Below are 25,214 nucleotides of genomic sequence, written 5' to 3'. Positions count from 1 at the left end.
CAGTCTTGAGCAACTCTTCTTCAGGCTTTCTGAAAGTCATTTTTTCTGTGGACATTGACTGCTTTTTCAGGTTTGGACAATATGACCTCAAATCAAAATCATGATTAATTTAACATTTTACTTTGATACAGTTAATGAACAATTATTATTATTACTGTTATCATCATTTGGCTCTTGTCCTTATATTTGATCGACAAGGCTTGTGCCGTAAATTGGGGACAATATTGTCAGAATTTAACAAGATAAAAAAAAAATCAAGAAATAACTAAGATGAGCAGGTTTATGTCATTTATAAGTTGTGAATGTCACTTTTGATTAGTATTTGATTAATTCCTCAGCTCTATTTTTCTTTCAAGCATTGGTTATTGGCCATTTTCACAGGAATTTTCTTTTGATTTCTGCATTTGTTGAGCCACTTAAGTTTGTTTGTTTGTTTGTTTATTAAGCCATCCAAGGGATGAACCAGTGTTATGTCTTCACAAAACAAACAACATAGCAAATTTTAAATTGCATCTTTAGACAGTTTGTTACTTGCAGGTTGTCACAAAAACATCAATTTTGTTCCCATTTCTTTGAATCCACAAAAAATATAAATAATTAGACAGTTTGATAGTGGGAACATTACCATGTTGTATTAAATTAACTGATTTTGCGATTTTAAAAACCGTGGCAATACAATTAGAAGTATTGTCAATGTGTAAGTTAAAGTCACCGACCTAAATGAGCTGAATTCTCCGATTGGAGAATTTATTTTGGAATTCTGCAGGGAATTTAGGAGTTTGGTTGATCGCAATATAACTAACTGAATTTTTGCATACAATTATGAATGATAATTCAAAGAAATGAAATAAACCGGAAGCAGATAATGTTATATATATAATATTTCCAGTTTGGTGCTTTAAACATGGATTTAAGTGCAGAAATACAGTACAAGATAACATGATAATGTGCAGGCAAGTTCTTTTGGTAGGAGACCTCAGGAGAGGTGGAGAGTTTATGTCTCTCAGCTGGCTTCATAGTGCGTCTACCTGAAAGTGCTGGAAGAGGTGGCTGGGAAGAGTGGCATCTGGGAATCTCTGCTTAGATTAGTGTCTCAAAAAAGTCTCAATGATAAGCCTGCAATGTGTTGGTGTTGCAATTGTTTTTTTTCTGTTTCAGTCCCCATCATTGCTCATTTTGGTATAAAACTATTTTTGTAAATTATAACTAGTCAGATTTTTCTCATAAAGACAATGTATGATACATTTATTAGCATGTAGACTATGTTTTTTTCAGATGCTGAAACCTGTTAAGTTCAAGATTTCAGGGATAACCATGTTTAGTTTTTGTGTTTCAGTGGCCGCTGTAGTTCCTGGAGAAGCATGGGCTGTGGGGAGTTTCTGCAGGATCATGATGAGTCATGATACTTGAGGCAATGCCAAATATATGCCATGAGTTTTTAATGTCATCTTCATTTTAGGGTGACTGTGGCTCAGGTGGTAAAGTGAGTGGTCTACCAACTGGAACTTTGGTAGATTGATCTCTAACTCCCACAGTCCACATGCCAAAGTATCCTTGGGCAAGATACTGAACCCCTTTTGTTCCCAATGCATCAATCGGCATTCGAGTGAATGGATATTTGCATGTTTTAGCTTGTTGTTCTCTTTTAGTGCCCACTGTTCTTCTCAGCTCTTTGAGGAGTGGATTGCTGGTATTTAAACTGTTGACAGTGGTTTGTTGATCTATCTATTTTTCAAACATATCTCTTATGAATAATATAAAGCCATTTAAAGCCAGTAAGAAAATGTCCATCACAAGGTCGAAGCTGCAATCATTGTATGGCAAACTGATTTTTATATTTATGTGTCTCATTGAGATTAAATATCTCTTTTTCAAGAGAGACCTGATCAAGATGGCAGCAGAAATTGCAACAAATGTAACAGGACAGCTCTATAAAGGCGTTTCAAGTAGGACACACATGTACAATAATGCAGAGTTACAAGTATATTTGCAAAACAGAACATTTCTTTATTTTATATATAAATTCCTGTTAACCACTGTGTATTTATCAGAAAAGAGGATATTAGACACTGAAAAAAGGAAAGAGAAAAAAGCACGAAACCCTGGGAATCACTTTTTGGCACATGACCACTTGCATGCTGAGTGATGACGATATCCGAGATAACTAAACCCACCTACAGTTCATTTAAATGCCCGCGCACGGTTCTCTCCGAGCTCGTCACAGTGTCTCCCGTTGCTCTGTATTTATAAAGAACCCCGGTGAGCAGAAAGGCACAAGCGTGCCTCGTCTCTAGAGAGGCAGAGCGCGTTTCAGCGACTTGGAGACGTCTTTGGATGAAAGAGCTGGGTAGCCGCTGCTGAAGCCGAGAAGCAGGAGCGCAGGAGTTTTAGCCCAAGTTCACCGCAGCAGGTCGTTGTGCCGGCGACCTTAACTCAGGGGTGAGTTCTTGTTTTACTTCACTGTCCTCCCTTTATTTTTTCTTCTGTCTCCGTGGAAAATGGGGCTGTGCATTCCGCTGGTGGACGAAGAGCTTAAGAATAAATGGAGCGCTCTTAAACTAATGTGCAAACCAGTTTTATTTCAATATTATTTGTCATGCACAGCAGTAGATTTGGCAGCCCTTTGCTGCTGTTTTTTTTATTTTATTTTATTTTTATTTCTGGGAGCAAAAGTGTCACCAGAACTTGTTGCTGAGAAAAATAAACACTATATCCGCGGTCTATGTGAACATTTTACGATTTTCTGTCGAATGTATTCAGTGAGAGGAGCAGTGCAAAATAAAATTAGTTTTGAATTTATTTACCCATAGATTTTTCAAAAAGTAATAAAGGGCATTTTTAAGCTAGATGTTGCTCTATATTTAATTGATGTCATTTGGTCGTCTTTCCCAGTTAATCTTTGTTTCCCGAGCATTGGCAAGTGTTTTTCTTAGCAACACGCAGTTTCGCTTTGGATTTGACAACAGAAATCAGACATTCTTGCTTTCACAGCTAGGGGGTATTGGAAAAATGTGTAATTTGGTTCTCGGTTTTTTTTTCTATTTGTTAATTTTATTTATTAATTAATATTTTACCTTAGTATAGGTATTTTTAATAAACTTCTCATTTGTTCGTTTTGTTGCTTCTGCAAGCAGAGTGGGGACAGTTCCCGAAATAAATCTCACCTGTGTGTTTGTTTGGCGCCTTGCCGGATAATCTCTTAATCCGCTAAAACAATGCTGTTCGGTCCATATTATCACCCTAACATTATGTATTATGTGCAGCCTCGATGTTCCCTTTAACAACATGGCACTGAGGTATAAGGGGCCGACCTGTTAAAATAATGCTGCCTGGTACCCAGTTCATTCATTTTCTTAGTGGCAACTTTTATGAGCAACATGTGAGCACAACATAAACATTTGTAAAGTTTTTAATACTGTCACTGGGTCCTTGAGAGGAGACGACCTCCGATCCCTCTTTTCTCCCATTGGTTCACGCCATATTGAAAACTTTGGTGTAAAAATGAGTTATAAGTGGGCAGTTTATCACTTCAAACGGTAAATTATTAGAAATGAGTTATTAAAAATGAAAACATACATGCAAACTTTGCAGAAACAAACTCAACCAGGAGTTACCAAAAACATTAAGAATTAAGGAATACCTAACAAGTACTTAATAACTCTGGACTATTACAGTAGATCGTGATTTGAGTCAGATATAGGCTATGTACGTACACATTTGTCAACGAATACGGGCAAGCTATAAGCCACATTGCATACAGCTTAGTAAACGGTTGTTTGCCCACTCCAGATAATAGCATTGTAACCTAGTTAACATTTAGACGACTATGACCACTATGTTGCCTAACAGATAATCGTTCTACCCAAACCAAACAGAGCGGCAATCTCAAAAAAGATTTTAATCCTCATATTCAGAGCACATTTCCATCACTTTCCACGTCTGTTATTGGCAATTTCCTATCTTCGTGGGGTGCAGCTACAAAGGAGGATTAAAGGGCCGCCCAGCCTATAAAAGTTACTCCAGCACCTCAGGAGAGCTAAGCTAATATTTATGGATTAGTGGCAGTTTTTCCCAAGGCTATGAACTGAAGCCATGACCCCGCCCCCCGGAATGTGTGATTTCACTTGTACGGGAGTGGTTGTTTGATGAAGTGATTCAACTAAAAGGTTTACATGCCTTTAGTAAATATTGGGAAACGTGCATATTGTCATGAGAGCTTTGGAGAAGTTGATTTTCTGTCAAGTGGATTTCTGAAAAGTAGGCAAGAGTTCAAAAAACCCTCTCTAGATTTTTTTTAAAGATTTTTTTTTTTACCTTTTTTTTTTTTTTTGGAATAACCAAAACTGGAATGTGAAGACCGTCAGCGTTCAGAGGGGCGCTGACCTTGGTGCTGAATTATTTCTGCTATGCAGCAGCATGCCTGCCCTTCTTTACTGTCTGCGTAGCGGGCGCACTGAGCAGCTTTACTTGAGTGCCTACTGTACATTTGCAGGCGCCATCACCCACGCGACCAGATGTAACGATCTCAAAGAACAAATGTAGTGGCGTTGAATTAAAGAGGTAAACGCATTATTGTAGCGTCGTGAAGACTGACACGTTTTTTTTAATCATCTGTAAAGTTCATTGGAAGTGCAGAGGCTTAAGCATGTGGTGAAAGACAATGCACTCCAGACTGGTGTGTGTGTGTGTGTGTGTGTGTGTGTGTGTGTGTGTGTGTGTGTGTGTGTGTGTTAATTACTGAAACCTCAAACAAAAGTGAAACCTTAGCTATTACCTTACCTGTGTTTCTAATGGTAAGAGCAGCAATCCTACCATATATAAGTACGCCAATCCTGTGCTTAAGCATGCAAAGTATATGTAAATGATTCATTATATCAAGTACCCCCAGGAAATCATAGAGATCAGAGAAAATATTATTAGATCACTGTCACTGGTGCATCAACTCAATGATGTATTAAGAAAAAGAAATAAGTCCAAATTGTACCAGGTTCTTGATCAAATGCAGCAGGAAATTTTTCCACTAGAGAAATCAAATATTGACATTCCAAAGTGCAATTAATCTTTCAGTTTTTATATACTCAATATTTGCTTTTTTAAACATTACAGAACATGGCCATGTGATAAGTAGGATAATATGCTTTTCATGTTTATGACAATATTTTGCATCTGTAGCTCAGCAGGACTTAATGATCTGTGTAACATTACCTTGTGAAAGCACTCTGCTTTAATGACTCATATACCCCTCTCTGACTGATGTTAAATTAACACACTGTAAACAAATCATGCTGTCAATGTAATTTCATTCAAAACTAATAGAACTTTTATTTCCCTCCTCCTCTTTCTACTTCTGTTGCTTTCCAGAAATCTTCCTGAGGACACACTTATACACACACAGACAAGCACACACAATTACACACAACAATACACAGGCACCATGCAGGAGTCGGAGCCTACAGTGTGCCAGCTCCAGCCCAACATCATCTCAGTGCGCCTTTTTAAGAGGAAGGTTGGCGGTCTGGGCTTCCTGGTGAAGCAAAGAGTTTCCAAGCCACCTGTCATTGTGTCAGACCTCATCCGTGGTGGAGCAGCTGAGGAGTGTGGCCTGGTGCAAGTGGGCGACATTGTTCTGGCAGTCAACAACAAGCCCCTGGTGGATCTGTCATATGAACGGGCCCTGGAGACACTGAAGAATGTGATGCCTGAGAGCCATGCCGTGCTGATTCTCCGTGGGCCTGAGGGCTTCACCACACACCTGGAGACCACGCTTTCTGGAGATGGGCGCCAGCGTACAGTGAGGGTCACACGCCCTGTGTTACCATCATCAAAGTCCTACGAGCAGTGGTCCCCTCTCAACGCATTGAGCCCTGGGCAACAGCAGCAGGTCAACAAGGATAACCAGCTAAGAGCCATTGAGAACCTCTCCTCTCCATCCATCACCCAGTCCCTCCTACAGAGGGGAGGCATGCAAGGCCAGGACCCCCTGCTGATGAGGGATGGGGGCCGTGGAGCTCTCCTGTGCAACGGGCTGGAGGAAAACAATGAACTGCTCAAGGAGATTGAACCAGTGTTGCGCCTCATCAAAAACAGCAAAAAGGAGATCAATGGAGAAGGCCAGAGGAATGCTGGGAGAAGAGATGCCGAGATTCAAGTGGCCTGGTAATTTGTGATGTGATACAACCTTATTGATCCCTTAGTTAAAGTGTCTTTGTCCACCATCCTCTTCACAGTGAGGGTTGCCGTCAGAGACCAGATAGAATTAGACTCAGGATGCAGTTCAAGGACTCTTAAAGATGGTGGCTATTGGCTGACACAAGAACTTGCACCTGGTCTTGTGATTGAAAGTATCCCTGTTCACTCTGCCACCCCGAAGATTCTGAACTACCTGACGCATCTGTGTTAATTAGCTGTAATAGACAGTCTCTCATTCAACTAATATGACTCAGCTTACAGTGCCAAGTAATTATCGTCTGCCTGCTGGTCTCTAGCAAGCCTCACTTAAAATAAAATTGCTCACAACATTTCTCAGGACCAATTCAGTTGGTATTCTTCTACTGCTGAACCAGCTGCTTTATGTAGGCTTACAAATACATCCTTTAAACAGTTTGGCAGTTTGTCAAACTTTTGCTTTTTTATAGATGTAAAGCTACTTTTCTTTTTACTTTTTACTTTTTTTTCTTTTTGCTTGCTGTATGCATTGAGGCTGTTTCACCAGGATTAAAATACACAGCATGTGAGCATTTCCCAGTAGGCAAGTGCTTTATCAGTAATGGATGCGACTTCCTACATTAATCATGGATAATTAATTAGTTAATTAGTTTTCTGTAACATAAAGCTTTACAGAAAAAAAATGTATTGTCTATCAGTTTGTAAGTGAGCTGCGCTTCTTACGAACAGCCCCTCTTGGATATAGAGTTCAGGTCCTGCGGTATTTATGCATAACAGTAGTTTTGAAAAAGTGCAAAACTGGTAACAATTCTGTTTATTTTACACATTAGACTTTTATTTTATGATTTATTGAGGAAGACTTGGATTTCTTGCAGTTTGTTTAAGTTTTCCCTCTAGATGAGTTTTTCACAAGGCTTCTAAGTCAGGGATAATATAACATCCTCGATTCAGTCTACATGCTCTGCACAGTGTACTGTTATCGGCGTCTCAGTTATCTACCATTGTACTCCCACGACCAATTGAAATCAAATTGAGGCTGCAGTCTCCTTGAATCAATATCTCATTCTTGACCAATCCATGTGCATCCTCCTCTCTTTCATAAATACCCTTTGAGTGATTCATTGCCTTCTTGAGAAACACGTGCTCTGAAAAGACAGAACACAACAAAAGGAAAAACCTCAATGCAAAAACACCAAAGTGTATGGTTAAACAACCGTACCTAATGCTGCCACCTGTGCTCCCACAAATAGGGATTTAAATACATTTGATTGTGCATGCTGAGATTTGTTCAGCACTGGTAAGAGTCAGTTAACTTAATTCTATTTTGCTGTCGGAAAATTATTTCTAAAGAGATGCTGAGGAGAGAAAGGTTAGAGTGATGAATAATACTAATATATTTTTTAATACTAAATAATAAATTTTTTTTAATCTCTGGTCATTTTTTCATTGCAAATTATACCTATTTGCACAGAAAATAAACTCACATTATAGCCAGTGTTGCTTGTTTTCAGAGGAGAAGCAATTACAGTTTCACAATTAAGCATGAGGTTGAGTCAGAGCTAATGACAAATGACACATGCAACTTCTCTCATTGTTTCTGCATGTTTGAACTCCACCTCCGATTTGTGGGGATGAATATGATCTCGCAAATTGCGGCAATAAAGAGATACAGTGTGACAGGGGGTGTGAAAGGGAGAAAGGATGCCTGTGAGAATTTACAATTAGCATGCACGCATGCTTATGGGGGTGGGGAGGGGGAGTGTGAAAGAAAGTAGGAGGCACAATGTGCGTGGGCGCTTTCGATTGGAGGAACGCAAACTTGAAATCACACAAAGACGACTTTGGTCTCATATGGTTTGCAAGAGCGGCAGCTCAGGGATATCCCTTCCCCCCTTTCTCATTCAATCTCTTAGGATTAGATAGTTACAGCTCACAGAGAGCTCTCACTGTTCATATGTTTTTTTTCTTTTATCTCTGATGAATAACAGCCGTTCATACTGTAGGGCTATTTACTGAAAGAAAAACAGATCTGCGGTCAGTCACCTTGATTCACCATCTGTTTATGCATCTCTGTGTCTGATTTTCGATTCAGGAAAACACTTAAATCTGTATTTTCTTACTATTACACACACAAACAGTTTAGGCTGTAGAATTGAACTAGTAATAAACACATGAATTTCTAAACAAAGACCACATAGGCAAGAGATGCTAAACGGATGTTTTTTCACTACCACTTATTTGCATGAACTTGCAAAGTATTTTCAGTTCAATTTAACAACTTAAAAGTAGCAGAAACACTTTTGAAATGAACTTAAAATCTGTGTTTTCAGTGTAAAAGTTTAGTCACATAAATGTGTCTGACTGAAGCGGTGAGCTATGCCTGTCTTTGTGCACCCACTATGTTCTGAACAGAGAAATTCCTTCGTGGGTGTGCAGAGCTTTTAAAAATTGTACAGGGTTTCCTTATTTAACAGTATTTTAGAGTGTCTACAGATCCTCTTTTTTTTGTTCGTTCTTTGCAAAACGGAATGCTTGTTTGATGTGTATGTGTATGCATGTCTTGGATGAGGTTTTAAATTAAAATGAAAGATTAGTTTGCACCAGATGCGAGTTTATACACCTGACAGAAAATTGTATCTGACTTCTAGGGACCTTGGCGTGGGAAATGGCACATCCCCACAGCTGGTGCCAGATAATGACAGAATGCTGGAAAACATGCCGGTGGTGCTTAACAATGCTGACACTGACAAGGTAAAGTGAAACAAATTCCCAGCCCTTGAAATGATTTAGAGTGAAAGAAAGCAGGTGTAAGCATAAGTTTTTCATCTATACTTTGATAGATCAAGAATTTGGAAAATAAACCTTTTTGTGTTCCCTGTGTGTTCGAGTCTTCCTGTGCAGGCTTGGTTAGTTCAGCTGTGTAATGCATGTAAATCTGTGACTGCCTTTATGGTTCTGTGCCCTTAAAACAATCATCCACAGTGTTCTATGGTCCCATGCATTCACAAACTGAGCATGCACATCCATGTTCTTTTTACATTGTGCAAAGCCTTTGCTTAAGATCCTATCACCTAGACATTAGATCCAACCATCAGCAAGATTGTGCAGCATTAAACCCAGATTATGCCTTCTACACAGAAGGATCTGGCCACAGGTCTAAATGTCAGCGATAGGGATAGTAATCTGCACATGGTTATCCCACTTCAAGGCCCCATCAATGAGACAGGATGGCCTAATGAATGCGTGCAGCTGCTGATCTGTCTCGCACCATCAAATGTGACCCCTCTTAAATTGATCCATCCTCTCAGACCTCCACAAGAGAGAGTGTTAATGTGGATGCTTGAGAGAATATATGTATGAGAGGGTTAGAAAGTGGGAGGGAGGGGAGATATGGATGGTGCTTGATAACAGAGTAGAAATGTTTAATGGAGTAAGAAGCCATATGTCTTTCATTGTCGTGTGTAGTTGCTAAAGTTGAGGAAGCCTATTTGCCTGTGAGAATGTGTGTTTGGGAACTGGAATCAATGTGTGTCCAGTATATGTGCACTTACTCATGCAGCAGGAACCTCCCCTGCAGGCGTTTTGCTAGACACTCATACTAACTTTGATGGCTCCCTGCTTAGTACTTAATGTGACAGACTCAAGTACAACAATAAGTTCATTATAAACACAAAAGTTAAATAGTTTCAGAAAATGGAGATGATTTTTTCCCCTTTTTGACTACAAAGATTTTAAGTGACACATTGATGCCCTGCAAATTAGTTTTCTCACTTTGGTGAAGGATTTTCCATGTGTCTCTCACTTAAGCTTCTGCATAATTTAATGTGTAATAAGCTGACTGAAAAGGCAAGGTGGTGGGATGTTCTCTCATATTCAACCGTCTAATGATTTATGGAGTCACCAACTCTGATACTCCACTGAAAACAGAAAATATGCCTCTGTGCTTCCTTTTTTTGCACATTATGGCTTAATCATCACTGAAGAAGGCATCAGTTGTCAAATCAGAAATGTATTTGTCTTCAAAATCTAAAATATAGAACATATCTCTTCTCTCAAACTCTCAATTTCATTCATTTCTCTATTCATATCTACATCTGTCCTGTGCGCTTCATCTTGATTTCCCATCAGAGGGTTTTGTTTGGGTGGGTGGGGAACTTTACTGCATAACCACATTTACCAGAAAATGATTATGCCCCATTATGAAATCATTTTCATCTAATTAGCTTCAATTATCTTAATTTCTAGCACCATTGATCCTCCCTTCTGACATAACCACACCTTATTCTTGATATTGAGGGCTCAGGATTTAAAATAAGAGATAAGTCTGTGTGTAATATCTTGGGGAGGACTGGGTCATTTAAACAGATAAAGCATGATACATGCACCAGCAAATGCTTTTTTGACATTAGGCACTGGAACATATTATTTATGCAGTTTTGCCATTCAAAATACTTGTGGTGCCAACAATATTATCAGTTGAAGACTGTAATAGCAGCTGTTGCTAGCAGATTTTATCAATAAACTGCAGACTTTGGATGGAAATCCAGTTTTCTTTATTTTTTTGTTTTATTCTTCTTTATTTTGTTTTGCTGCTTATCACCCTCAAGTCTAACAAAGACTTAGGCAGACCTTCACTGGATTAAAACAAAACGAGATTAAGCCTTTCTTCTATTCCCTCCGATGAGAAATGTTTATGTCTTATCAGACTTAGAGTGCTGATTTATTCATGAAAGTGGCCCGTTTCACATGTTCCCACACCAAACTGGGCAAAAATGCACTTTCATGATGTGGTTTGAGATTCTCACTCCAAACTATGTTTAAATTAACAGATAGCAAAACTTGCAACCAGATTATGGGAAGAGCAAAAGGAAACACCATCCCTTAAGTGTCTTAAGACCACTGGCTATGGTGTGATTATGTTTTAGGTTGTATTATCTTTGCATTTGTAAACAGTGACCATCTTTGTACAGTACATTGGGTCATAACAAGGATGACAATGGGCTAGTCTTAGGCAATCACTTTTTCCCCTTACCTAACTTGAGCTGTTACAATCAAATAAACAAACAAACGCATAAAATAATTCATTTTACCTGGAAGTTAAACATGTAGGGAGAATTATTCTAAAAGGATCTTGATGGCAGAAAAAACCCACATCTATACTGTATTTAGCGATTGTTCAAAGAAACGCGGTTCTCTGAAACTTGCAGATAGCGATAAAAAATAAAAATAAAATGAAATAAATGTAAATGCCAAAGCTATCTTCCAGCCCGTGAGCAACAAGCCTTACATTCAAATGATACACAACTTTTATTTCTTTTTTAAGTCAGAAAGGCTTAATTTTTCCACATCTGAAATACTTTGCCTGTTTGATGTGCATTCTCCTTATGGTACAATGATCTTTCATCTTATCCACAACCTCACATCATATCTGAGGTGCTCGGCGGGGGTTATTGTTGTTCGAGCATTAAACACACTACTTGTGCGTGTAAAATCAGATTCTATTCACTCCTTCCTACAGTTTGAGAGGACATCAAATGACAGTGAGACCCCACAAGTGTGACACTGTCGGTATTTATTGCTCCAGCAAGCATGCAAGCAAGTATTTCAAAAGCTGCACCACTGTTTGACTAACAAAGCTGTGGAAGATGATGAAAGAGCTTCCAAGGTGTGCAATTGATTACTCTGATCTTTGGCAATCATTTGCTGCCTTCTCCAGGAGCTCTTACAGTTGGCTTTGGGGTTAAATTGCAGCCATTCATCAGTCAATAGCTACAGTACTGGAAAACCATGTGAGCCTAGAGTTAGCTTGCCATCAACCTGCTGTTAAATGCTGATTGCCTTTATTCTGGAGAGAAATGGAGAAAGGAAAGAATGCAGATGGTTTCTGTGCATAGGCCTGAGTGAGAGAGACATAAGCACAATCACAAATCAATATTCCTTGAGAACAAAGGGCTGAGGTTCACTGAGGCAGCCAGTTTAAATGCTTTCAGATATTTCACATAGTATTCTTACGTCAAACTCTCATGTCCAACTTTATGCACTCAAATCCATTTCCTGGCAGTGGGAGGTCTGCGTCACTTTTCAACTTACTTCGGTATGACTCCCAGTTATAAACAATCTATCCAGTTTCCACCAAAAGTATTACCAAGGCCAGAACATATTAGACAGTTAAAGTACAAGGGTCTGAAGAAATGAGTCATGTGTGAATGTCTCTGTGTTTTTTACAGCCTCCAGCTGAGGGCAGGACCTCACCCAGTAAGTCACTGCAGAATGGCAGCCCTTCCAAATGCCCCCGCTTTATAAAGATTAAGAACTGGGAGACTGGCACCATCTACAGTGACACACTCCACCACAGCTCCAGCAAGGTAAGACAATTAAAACTCACCTGAAGAAAAGATCCTTAGGATCACAGAGATCAAGGAGCCTGCTATAGCATCTGTGTTTGTCACAGAAAACCATCCTAGCAAGGGTGAGAAAGATTTGGATTATTCAATTAAGTAGTATGCTGTTTCTTCACATTCTAAATCCCTTTACTGAATAAGAAAGATTAGAACTACTGGCAAAAAGAAACACCTGTATGATGCAATCTTAATGCAATGCAATATTGTGTTTATATTCTTTATTTTATTTTATTTTTTTAGTGTTGAAACCTGCAAGTAGTGATGCATATAGTACAATTTTTCTAAATCACATCTTCCCATAATCTTCAGCCTGTTGTACTTTTAGATAAATAAACTATATTCGCTTTACGGCTGACATCTCTTAAGCAAAAGAACAAAAGCAAACTCCTAAAAGCTGAAACATGAAAAAGTGTTTGGCTTTTATGCTTGAAAAATGTTTTGAGACTATGTGCAATCAAATGGAGTTCTGTCTCACAAAACAAACTGCTTAATTCTCCCGAAACAACCACAGAGTTTAATAAAGAGTGTATTCATTATTGAATTGAATCACAATGTACTGGGGGTTTTCATTGTCACGAAATATGGTGAATACTGATAACAAGTTTAAAAAGAGAGTGTGTGACAAGATTCTGTAAACACAAAGGTTAATACAAGATTTAATAATTTTATCAGCTATAACAAGAAATATAGTTGTGATTTTGCATTTGTTGACATATCACAAAAGGGGGAAACAGATTGGTTTTCCACAGCTTTTATACTGTAAGCTGACTAACAAAGTTGACAGATGTCTGTGACTTAAATGGTAATCTTGAAGGCACTGATGAACATAAAGTACAGTGTCTTGGTTGACTGAATATGCATTTAGCCTGCAGACTTACCAACACATAATCTGCAAGTCAAGTAGATTGGAAAACAATAGCACAGCATGGCGTCTGCCTTTTCGCTGCTTCTCGCTAACCATTCATACATTAGTAGAATCCTGTCTGAACTGTTGGTGATTCAGCTCATTAGAATTAAGCAGGAAATCAGGGGGGTTAGGTAAATCTAGGTGAAGCTTATTAAACAATTAATTCTTCAGACCGAAAAACAACATATCACTGGCACAGCCTACCGTATTGGGACAGCTCACATGGTCAGATAGTGACTCACGTAGTCATGACTCGATGACTCAGCATTTTCAGAAGAGAGTGCTGGGAAATTAAATACGTAATGTTTAGTGGATATTTTTGTCCAAAATGCTGATACATTCATGAATCAGTAACATGAGTGGCTCAAGAAAACCAATTCATTCATCCCTTTATCAACCATCTGCAGCTGCTTTAATAAACATTACTAATGAAAGGCATTAAGTGATACATTAGGATTCATAAAATCAGTAGATGTACCTTTAATACTCATCGTGAGATGTGAATATTGAACAGAAAATGATGATTTCTGCTTTGAGCTAATGCCTAACCTCAGCATGATAACTGACTCGGAAAGCCATTGTTGAAGCGAGTTTAATGCAGTGTATCATACAGCACTGATTAAATGGCATGATCACAAAGTGTGTCAGTAGTTTTCCAGGTGTGATCATTTCACATAACATTTTCACAGGTGTGATGTGATCAGTAGGCTAACTTGAAGGCAAAAATGCGGCAAATCCAATGGTGCAACAGAGAGTTCACCCTCAGCCACAACAAGTTTTAAAAATTCAAGGAATAAAATAAAAAAGAAAAGAAACTTGTAAAGTAAAAGAAACTTGGCAAACAGGTGGATCTTAGGCCTCTGAAGGTTCTTATCTATATCATATATTCTGATGTTGTCAAGTTGCCTAGAAACCCTATAGCAACGGGCTAAGATTAACCATTTCTATTCACCTGTAACATATCAGAAAAAGTTTTTTTATTTGACAACAATAGCATCACATTCAGAGCCACAAAACTTGAATTACACATGATATATTATGACACCATCACTTTTCCCAGCAAAACCCCACAACTGGACTACAAAACATCTGTATAGTAGAACAGAGCTTGAGCATCACAGGTGAACCACAATAATTGACAAAAATTATATAATAATGTATTACATTTAAAAAGCTACTATAAATGCTATAAGATCGAAACTGGAGATTATTTTTGTGGTTTTGAGAATTTGTTATCAAGAAATGCTGATTATTGGTTGAAAACAAAGAAACAAAACAAAAGTCTGCACTATTAATGGCTAATCTTTTCTTGCTCCATCAATCTGCTCTGATTCCCTCTCTACATAGACTCTGGAGCTCTGTGATAACATTGCACTCTTCTTTTCGTCTCCCAAATAAGAAATAATTAATCATTTTTGAGAAGTAATAAATTCAGAAATTCTCTTAATTGTTCAAGGACAAAAGCTGTGCACATATTCAATATAATATTTATCAAAACTCATAATGAGGCACTAATTCTCTCATTATAAAAATGTTAATTGGGTCCATCAATAATGGAGTGTTTGGAAAACTGCAGCAATAAAACCTGTGTTTAATTTTGGTGATCACATGACTACTAGTAATTTCAAATCAGTAATTATCTTTCCTGTAGTATAAAAATTAACACTGGAATTGACCTTTGAACAGATCATCTTTTCTTACTTCTCACTCATTGCAATTTGGTGTCTTTGGTTTGCATTCAAAAATATTAACGCCGAATTGGGCAAGTGAACCATGGCTGTGAACTTGATTTAATGAAATCTTTAAATACAATTAATCATCAAGTTTTCAAAGATTAAAATTCCATCTTATGTAAATGAATGAATAAAATATTTTCTTACAAATTGAAAGAAAATAATAACAAAACTTCACAAATAGTTAATGATAAATTTGGAGTTCCTCAAGGTTCAAGTTAGGGTTCTCTGTTGTTTAGCTTTTATGTTCATGATGATAAACTGACATTTGTCCATCTACTTCCCACACATGTGCTGATGACACGGTTAACATGTCATTAAAAAGTGCCCCTTTCGACATTTTATCTTCTTTTTGTTTTCAGTTTTTTTAGGTTTGTTGTTGTTGTTTTTTACATGGCAGTTTTCAGTACAGTTTTCAAATGATTGTTTCATTTATTAAGTGTCACAAAATCCTGAAATCAGAAACGAGGCAAACACGTTTTAAAATAATGCACATGGGTAGATTTCTGTGACTACACGAAGTCAGTAAAAATATGTGGTTATTTTTCTCCAGACAGTTTATCAGTTTATCAGACAAATTCAATCTAACTGTAGGAGGGAGAAGACAATATTTAAACAACTAGGTGTCATAACAGATCCACTGCTTACATTTAAAGCACAAGTTTTCAAAAATGTGAATGGAGTCCATTTTAAACATATTAGGAGTGATTTAACTACAAAGGGCTCAGAGGTGTACATGAGTGTTATGGTTTTTCTGTCAGATGAAGTATTGTCTTACCAGCTGGACAAGTAGGACCACATTACAGTCAGTAAATACTATTTAGGATGATTCTGCAAAGATCAAAAATGAAATTCAAATCATAACAGTAAAACTGAAGCAAAAATGCTTTTTATTAAAATAGGAACAACATGATTAAACTAACTGCTGTTTTACTGGTGTGTTTGCTTCCAGTGAACCATGTTTTCATTTGTCAATGTAAGGGATTTGAGCCTCCATGGAGGCTTATTCAAGTCAGTCTGAAGCCATTGTGCATCTTTTATAACTATTGCTTTCCCTTACATTTCCATCAGAACATTGTTTACTAAGTAGCTGAATATTGCATCACAATAAAACATCTAAGCACAAGAGCTCAAATTCATGTTGGGCTTTCCTAATGTCTAATGATTTCCTAACTGTGACTGTCATGTTTCGAGGGAGCAGTGAACTCAAAAAGACTGTGGAAGCTGCACCAGATGTATATAAAGCATGCAGACCAAACTGACCACAGTATCAGCATTTCAATGCATGCTTCATTCCAGATACAGAATTTGAAACGCTCATGGTGTATCAAACACAGTTGGATAGCACCACCAAAATGAATGCACCCTGACGAAGAAGAAGCACTCCATTCTTGAGCGACATGCTTCCCGCATTTTTGCATCTTTGTGGAGAATGATTCATACAGCAACAGGATAATAAGCCCAAACACACATAAAAAGCTTTGTTAGAGTACAAAGGACAATGAAGACCTGGAAGTGGTGACTATCATGTACTTTACCATTTATAGGGGTATTTAAAGACTGAGAGAAAGCCTGTACCAGATTCAGTGTATCATGTCTTTACTGAGGTCCTATGATGGTTTCCCTTGTTTTCTGCCAGTGTACTTACTGATAAATATAGCTTTATACCATTTCAAATAACAATGTCAGTGTATTTGCAAAAAATCACTTTCTTATCCACTCTGTATGACATCTGCATGATTTCATGGGGATGTGAAAGATTGGCATACTTAATGCCATAAGACTTGAGATTCATGAGTATCTTTCAGTGATTCAATGTGTCACAAAGCTGATATTGTTATTAATGAAAAACTGTGCTGCAAACCTAATGCAACACATTATCTTTACTGGTGTTCTTGGACTTTAGGACCTAAAACAGTGAGGTGGTAGGGTGGCTCTAATTGGTATATAAGATAACCTCTAAATAGTTTGAGGATAATACCTCAGAAAGCCTCAGCTATGCAAAGACTATGTAAAAAGTATTTCTTGCTATCCATTTTCCTAAACTGCTCGGTCCACCTATTTTGTTTTCTATTTTGTCATGCAGCTAAAGTTTCCTCCTCTAGTTAGTAAGCCAGTCTACCAAACACAAGGTGAGCTGTGCTGTTTAAGTATTCACCCTTCAAAACACTGCAGCCATTTGTAAACAGCAACCGGCAGCCTAATTACTTTGGTGACTTATCGAACAGGCTGTCACATGCATCCCAATGAATGGTCTGTAATAGCATTTTCAGATTTATTGTATATCACAGACTCTGCTGTATTCGTGGATGATCCGTCTTTTTCGAAAAGGACAGCTGGCTGGCATGAATGCCTAAAGCAGGATGAGGAGCGGACGTGCTGGAGCACAAGTGATTCCTTTGTTTTATTTTTAACATTCTGTGTTTTAATCATCAGTTTTCTTATTCTCCTCTTACCTTCCACATCCATCATCGTACTTTAACCACCACCTTTTTTGTTTTTTAGTCTTATTTCTGTTGTCTTTTTGTTTTGTTAATTATCTTTTCTTCAACCTCCTTATAATTATACGTACTTTGCTTTTTTTATAGCTCTTCCTGAGTTTCTCTCTCAACTCCTTTTCACATTTTCCCTTTTCTTGATTTACTGTGATGTTGTTTGTGCAGTTCAACAGAATTTTTTTTCCTTTTTCTGCTCTTGCTGAGTGACGTCTTAGGTTAGTTGGAAGGGTCAAAGTTTTTGGGGGGGCACACTGTTGGTGCATGTCTGAGTGTTTGGACAGTGTAAGTGGGTGGCTCAGTGTAACAAGCCAATTTTAGCACTGCAAGGGTCACTGTCAAATTTCCTCTTCAACTGCACGCCTGTGCTATCATTTCTGTCGTGAGCTTTTGCTCACTCATTCGTTTTCTCTCTAAGCTGGTGACGGCAAACCAAAGTGACAGCTGACTTCAACTTTAATCACATTAAAGTTACCAAACAAGGTTGCTATGAGCAATTTTCTCCTTGCATCTGCCTGTTTCACTGTCTTTCGTTCTTTTTTTTTAATCTTTCCTCCTTATTCTGTCTTCCTGTCTCAGCTTAGTGGAACGATACCAATCTATGACTCACCGACTTACTCATTCATTAACATGCGTGCCAGCCATGTGTGAGTGATATTGTGAAAGAAATGTAACAGTTACAATCTTTCTATGCATTAAGTGTCCAGGAATTGTGAAGAAATTATCTTTATTTGAATCAAGTAGAATATGATCATAACCATGATATAACAAATACCTGGTGAGTGGATGTAATTTACCAAAGCCATGTTGCTTTGTATATTAAAAGGTTAGGAGTAGGTCTTAATAATAATTAAAACAATAACTACAATCTAATGGCAATTATTGGTAAGAAAGTTTTGAGGTAAATGTGCCTGTCAACAGAATTAGCATGTTTTATGGTGTTACTGTCTTGAGTTCTTATAACTGAAATTACGACTGTTTTACACAAAGCCAAAGTTAAAAGACCAAGAAAAGAATTTTAAATGTGCATGCAAAATTACAGTCCTTTAGTTCTGTTTCATATCAAGTAACACAAAATTCTGCCTTTTAATGATGTTCTTAGTTTGTATACAAACACAAAACAAAGATCGATGCTGAACATGTTTTGCGAGTGAGCGGAATGTTTCGAGGAGAGTGAAAGATAAGAAGTAAAAGAAAATAACCACCTGGTTATGCACACAATCAAGATGATTTAAGCCATTAAAAGCTAGGTTCTTGTTTATCAGTTTTGGAAAGTAAGATATATTGATATACAAAACCATAAAATGAAGCCAGTTGTTATTCTCTCCACACTCGTGCTTTGTATGTTGACAAATTAAAGGAGGTTAAATTAAAAATAATAATACATTCATCCAAATCCCTCTCTAATCTGTGCATGTTACTTTTCTTTTCAGATGCCAATCTGTTCCGAAAATGTGTGCCTTGGCTCTGTGGTGATGCCCAACCAGCACATCCGCAAACCAGATGAAGTCCGAACTAAAGAAGAGCTTCTTCCACTGGCCACCGATTTCATAGACCAGTACTATACCTCTATCAAAAGGCAAGCAAACTGTGTGATACCTAGACAGAGTTTAAGTCTCAGAGCATGTACCAACGCAAACAAAATTCTGTGAAACAGGAGAAATAATAGCAATTTCTTATGATGTTGTGCTCTTTAGGTTATTTGTGTCTTTTTATTCTTATAGTACTATATAGTGTATTCTTTATTCTAGTCAAAACAATATGCAGAACAGAGTAATTCCATACAGGACTGACTGAAACCTAGACAGAGACACATCATTAGGCCAAAAGAAGATATGTACCTGATCTTTTATTTTATGATACCCTGTCCTGTCAACAGGTATGGATCTAAAGCCCATGTGGACAGGCTGGAGGAGGTGACCAAGGAGATAGAAGCTTCAGGAACTTATCAACTCAAAGATACTGAACTGATTTATGGAGCCAAGCATGCCTGGAGAAATGCTGCCAGATGTGTGGGAAGGATTCAGTGGTCCAAACTACAGGTAATTTCAGAATGCCTGAAATCCATGAATGCTGTTGTCTAAGATTTGTGCTGTTAATGTTTTTTTCTGACAGCTTGTCAATTAATGTAGACAGTTATATAGATGGATACATCTCTGCCAACATTTAGATGTTTTCCTATTATGCACTCATAATACTTCAGACTTCTTGTTTTTATATTTGCTTTTCAGGTTTTTGATGCCAGAGACTGCACAACAGCCCATGGAATGTACAACTACATTTGTAACCACATTAAGTACGCCACCAACAAAGGGAATCTGAGGTAAACACATACATATAGTGCAAAGTGCTCAGCTCTTTTCTCAAGCCTTCTTTTCCTTTATTGTCTTTTCTTTGATTTGGTACTGCTCGCCATGTATTCCTTCCACTGCACTTGTTCCTCTCTCCATGTGTTGCCCCCATCACGCCACTCTTTCTCTGACTACCCTAACTTGACCCACTGTCCCATCTGTCAGCATTCTCTCTTAACGCTGTATCTGACACTATCTGCAGCCTGTCTATCTATTTGTCAGCATCTCAGCACCAATCATTGCCCTGTTGGTAAAGTGCCAGACCTTACTAACAAGCAGTCATTTGTCAGACCTGCAAAGCCTCACTCACTTTCTGCCAAGTCCTAATCACATGTGACACCTCACATTTACTTCTTGGATGATGGATAGCTTCTGACTCATTACTACACTTAGCCTGGCCTAGGAAAGTCAACTCAGATATGCATGCTGAAAAGAGCCATTATAATATCCAATCCACAGCTCTCTGGATGGCTGGCTTTAATATAAATGGCCACAGATTCAGAAATAGGAATATAATTATCACATGGTGAATTGAAAAAAATAACTTGGTTCTAAATAACTCCAAAAAAATTATCATATAATAGTATCTTATTTTATTTTTATAAAAAATACTGTGCTCTTGTATGATACTCTTGGTCTACATACTGATAATATTATATAAAAAGTAGCACTGTACAAGGTAACAAGGTTTAAAAAGGTTGCAAATAAACAAAACATTTCATGTTTCTGAATATCTACCATTTTTCTAAAAACTCTATATAGTCATAAACTATTTATTAATCCTTTCAATATTAGAAGAGGAAGAGAGCTCACACATTTTAATTACTGGCCTTAAACCTGTCAATTATTCATTAGTAAGGAACTTATCAGCTGTTTAGAAATACTTATTAATAACTGTAATAACTCCTTTACATAATAGTGATAACTTTATAAAGAAAAAGATCATTTTAAAATGTATCATTACTTATGAAATGCAGATGTCAAATGGATCTGTGCCAAAATTACTTAACACAGGAAAACATTGTCATATACTGTAAAATTAGCACATGTATGTTAAGTTTTCTTATACAACTCTTGGCTTTATTTAGTTCTACACTTTATATAATTAAAGTAATTGGAAATTAAAAATGCAGACTTTATATTACTGATTATTATTTAATGATTGCATCCTTTGATTAGACCAAGACTGGAACAAAGGTGTACAGATGGTAAAATCAATAAATAAATCAGGTTTCTGTCCTGGACAAGACCCCAGTTGTACGGCAAAAAAGCAATAGAAATCATTATCCAAGTCAACAAAACAAACAAGGTGGAAGACTGAGGTGACAGAGGAAGCAAAATCTCAAGAATGCAGAATTTACTCCTGATTATATAATTTATATCACCTCTTTTTCAACAATAAAGCAACTCCTGTTAAAAGAAGTCAGGTAGGCAGCTAAACTTGAAAAATGAACAAGTAAAACATTGGGGTCACTGGGAGATAATAATATTTTGTTTCTATATGTTACTTTAACAATACAGCTGACACCTTACAAGGCTGTACAAGGCTTAATGTTGTACAGATGATGATTATTAACACAACTGGCACAGATTGACACCAGCTGCTTAGTATTCTCCCCCCACACGACTTACAACCAGCTTAGTAGTATTAACACTTTGACCCAGTCACAGTATTAAACGGTAACAGTATCATGTGGAGCAGGCCAAAGGTAGCTAAGCTTTGGCACTTCTCTGAGTCTTTTGAGATGTTGAAATTCATTTCCTTCAAGTTGATTACTGACACAGTGCTAACCATCTGTTAGGAATGTTGAAAATGTTGAGAAATTTCCAAATATTAATATATTTGGAACTTTTTCCCCTTGACTTCAATATGGACAGAACCATTGAATAATAAAAAAAAATGTTGTGCCTATATTGTATATTAATAACATGTTTTTATTAGCTTTTTCTGTTTGTTTTTTGCAGGTCAGCTATCACCATATTTCCTCAGAGGACAGATGGCAAACATGATTTTCGAGTGTGGAACAGTCAGCTGATTCGCTATGCTGGCTACAAACAGCCTGATGGACGGATCCTGGGAGATCCTGCTAATGTTGAATTCACAGAGGTACACATGAGGAGTTGTGCTATTAAATGAGTAAAGTAATGTTTTTTTTTCTTTTATTATCCTATTTGTTCGAAACTTACATGTAGTGTTTGGTCATTAGATTTGCATGCAGCTTGGATGGAAAGCTCCAAAGGGTCGTTTTGATGTTCTGCCCCTTCTGCTGCAAGCCAATGGGAATGACCCTGAGCTGTTTGAGATCCCTGAAGACCTCATTCTTGAGGTGCCAATCACACATCCAAAGTGAGTTATGTCTTTCATCTTGAAAATGCAAAAAAAGAAAAGAAAAGAAAGAAAAAGAAAGAAAAAACATACAGAATCTAGCAAAAATAAGAAGAGAGGGGGCTGCATTAAAAGATCCACCCACTCAACATCTTTTAACAATACTTCTAAAACAATAGGGTGCTTTTAAGCCAAGAACTATGATTGGGTTATCGTCAGTTTCCAACTGTGCTGATTATTCCAAGAAAACACTGCTGCCTGTGCTTTATCTGTTGCCATGCCAGCTTTTGTGGTAACCATGGGGCTTGTTAGTGAAATTTTAACTTTCCTCCTGTTTTTTATTCTTATGTGTTCTATTACTTTTAAGAAAACTTTTTCAACAATAGCCACTGTACACATGCCATAAAAGCCATTGATATTTAAAGTGTTAAGCTGCTGCAGTCCTATAATATGTGCAATCACAGTGAAGAATTAGATATTACATCTACAGAAGTTTTCACACCTTCAAAAAGCTATACAACAGGTTATCAGTGCATCACTGCATGCTACCAAGAATATTTCAGAATCCCTTGATGCACAATTCTCACTGTTAGACTCCCCTAAAATTGGCATCTCTTGCTCCATACCCTGCATCAGCTGGCCTTGAGCCTGGCAGCAGCTTGGCACAGGCCAGGACCACCAACGGTGTCTCATCATTACACAAGATTAGACCCAGCTCTGGAAATAATGCACTGAGAGCAGTGTTATCAATCCCCTTAGAGATTGCAGGGAGTGAGTGGTGGGAGGTAGATAGAGGTCCAGCTTGCTCTGTCCAGCACTGACAGTAGATTTCTTTGTGTTAATGCTTGTTTTGGCTGTCGTCCCTTTTTAAATTATGTGTCTCAGGAGTAATTACTCACGCTCTTGAGGATTTTAGAGACCATTCACATCACTAATGAAGCAATGGATAATATCCTAAATTCAGTAGGGATTATAATGAGTAGAATTATGTGAAATAGCAGCCCTTAGCTATCATGTCCCCTTTTGCTCAGGTATGAGTGGTTTAAAGATCTGGGTCTGAAGTGGTACGGCCTCCCGGCGGTTTCCAACATGCTGCTGGAAATTGGCGGTCTGGAGTTCACGGGCTGCCCCTTCAGTGGCTGGTACATGGGCACAGAGATTGGTGTGAGAGACTTCTGTGACAGCTCACGCTACAACATTCTGGAGGTACAGTGTTGTGCCAAAATACAGTCATGTTCCATTGGAAGAAGAGAAAAGAATTTCAGGCACAGATTGACTGAAGCCATGTGCAGAGAAGAAAGCATGTATTGTGTCACTAAATGAGCCTGTCAGAATGCAGTTCTTCTTCCTCCATGTTTTGTTGCAAATCCTTTAATATAAAAGAAAACTGTGGTACTTTATACTTTAATATGTTTACCAATATATTTTTCTATAGATGGGCAAATTTAATTGTAACCTATTTTGTAATATTTAACAATCAGATCTTCAAATTATTTTAGGGCATGCAGTATAAATATATATGTGACATAGCATATAATTAGGGAGACCAGAGTGTTTGCTATTTTTGCATGTATCACATTATTCTGACAAGTGAAGAAAATTTCAGTCAGAGTCGTCCAATTATGAAGAGCACTTCAGGGCACATGGGTGCCAGCTTTGGATTTGTCTGTGCTTGCAGTGATGACGAGGGCCATTTGCTTCAGTACAGCATGACCACAGCACAGCAACTCTACACAGAAATGAAATGCTAAAGTTTATGTCACTAAAATTTTCAGTCTCAGGTATGTCAGGCATTTTTTTTTCTGTATTATATAGGAGGTGGCAAACAAAATGGCCTTAGACACCAGAAAGACATCCTCCCTTTGGAAAGATCAGGCACTCGTGGAGATCAATATTGCTGTCCTTCACAGCTACCAGGTATTGAAATCTGTGATTTGAAGTAAGTAGATTTTTAACTTCTTAAAGTTTTTAGACAGCTCCTTGGAACAACAGTGCCTACAGTTATCTTGGACTCAAAGTGGCTACTGCTGAGCAAATTCCGTGGTGAAGTGTGTTAAGCCATGTTTATAACAATTTGTTGGTGTCAAAATGACTAGATATTTGTGATCAAATTATAGCTTGATACTCCACTGGTTTATTACAAGATGTGCAGCTGTTTGTTTGTTAATAGCACTTGACCATTGTAAGCATTCAGCGTATCCATTTTAATGCACTCATGAATAATAATAAAACACTTATTTGGTTGTGACATAATTCATATCCATCCATCTATGCTACCTATTCTTAGACATGCAAAGTGACCATAGTAGACCATCATTCAGCCACAGAGTCCTTCATGAAGCACATGGAGAATGAGTTTCGGGTGCGAGGTGGCTGTCCTGGGGACTGGGTGTGGATTGTGCCTCCGATGTCAGGAAGCATCACGCCAGTTTTCCATCAAGAAATGCTTAACTACCGCCTCAGCCCTTCTTTTGAGTACCAGGTGAGTAAGTCATTCCACATACCACACACCATGAGATCTCTTTGATTTAAGATCACCTGATTTTTCTTCTCCTATGCAAAAGCCCGATCCATGGAATACCCACGTGTGGAAAGGGGTCAATGGGACACCCACAAAGAAAAGAGCCATTGGATTCAAGAAGCTTGCCAAGTAAGTGTGCTTGGTTTTACTTAATCATTCATTTCTTTTCCCTTTTTTGTCTTTGCACTGTAAGAGTCAAAGCTAAATTGCAACTCTAAATGTGAAAGATCACAAATGATTTGTATTTGTTAATTTAAGGCTAAGCAGGTATTCACTTTGCAAACAAAAGTTAGACACATGACAAAGACGCTGGCG

General features: G+C 37.8%; 1 protein-coding gene across 1 annotated transcript in view; it reads left to right on the top strand.

Moving 5' to 3' along the window:
- Nucleotides 1-2,201: 2,201 nt before the first annotated feature.
- Nucleotides 2,202-25,214, top strand: part of nos1 (nitric oxide synthase 1 (neuronal)) — a 42,105-nt gene continuing 19,092 nt past the window's right edge. Inside the window, exons 1-13 of the mRNA XM_004566695.3 lie at nucleotides 2,202-2,439; nucleotides 5,362-6,156; nucleotides 8,814-8,916; nucleotides 12,393-12,530; nucleotides 19,135-19,280; nucleotides 19,581-19,743; nucleotides 19,933-20,024; nucleotides 22,018-22,159; nucleotides 22,260-22,399; nucleotides 23,410-23,584; nucleotides 24,194-24,295; nucleotides 24,666-24,860; nucleotides 24,943-25,028. Coding sequence (XP_004566752.1) covers nucleotides 5,435-6,156; nucleotides 8,814-8,916; nucleotides 12,393-12,530; nucleotides 19,135-19,280; nucleotides 19,581-19,743; nucleotides 19,933-20,024; nucleotides 22,018-22,159; nucleotides 22,260-22,399; nucleotides 23,410-23,584; nucleotides 24,194-24,295; nucleotides 24,666-24,860; nucleotides 24,943-25,028 — 2,204 coding nt within the window. The 5' untranslated portion in view covers nucleotides 2,202-2,439; nucleotides 5,362-5,434. The remainder of the gene's footprint in view (nucleotides 2,440-5,361; nucleotides 6,157-8,813; nucleotides 8,917-12,392; nucleotides 12,531-19,134; nucleotides 19,281-19,580; nucleotides 19,744-19,932; nucleotides 20,025-22,017; nucleotides 22,160-22,259; nucleotides 22,400-23,409; nucleotides 23,585-24,193; nucleotides 24,296-24,665; nucleotides 24,861-24,942; nucleotides 25,029-25,214) is intronic.

The sequence above is a fragment of the Maylandia zebra genome, linkage group LG12, assembly GCF_041146795.1.
Source record: "Maylandia zebra isolate NMK-2024a linkage group LG12, Mzebra_GT3a, whole genome shotgun sequence".
Lineage (NCBI taxonomy): Eukaryota > Metazoa > Chordata > Actinopteri > Cichliformes > Cichlidae > Maylandia > Maylandia zebra.
This window is presented reverse-complemented; position numbering and strand designations above follow the sequence as displayed.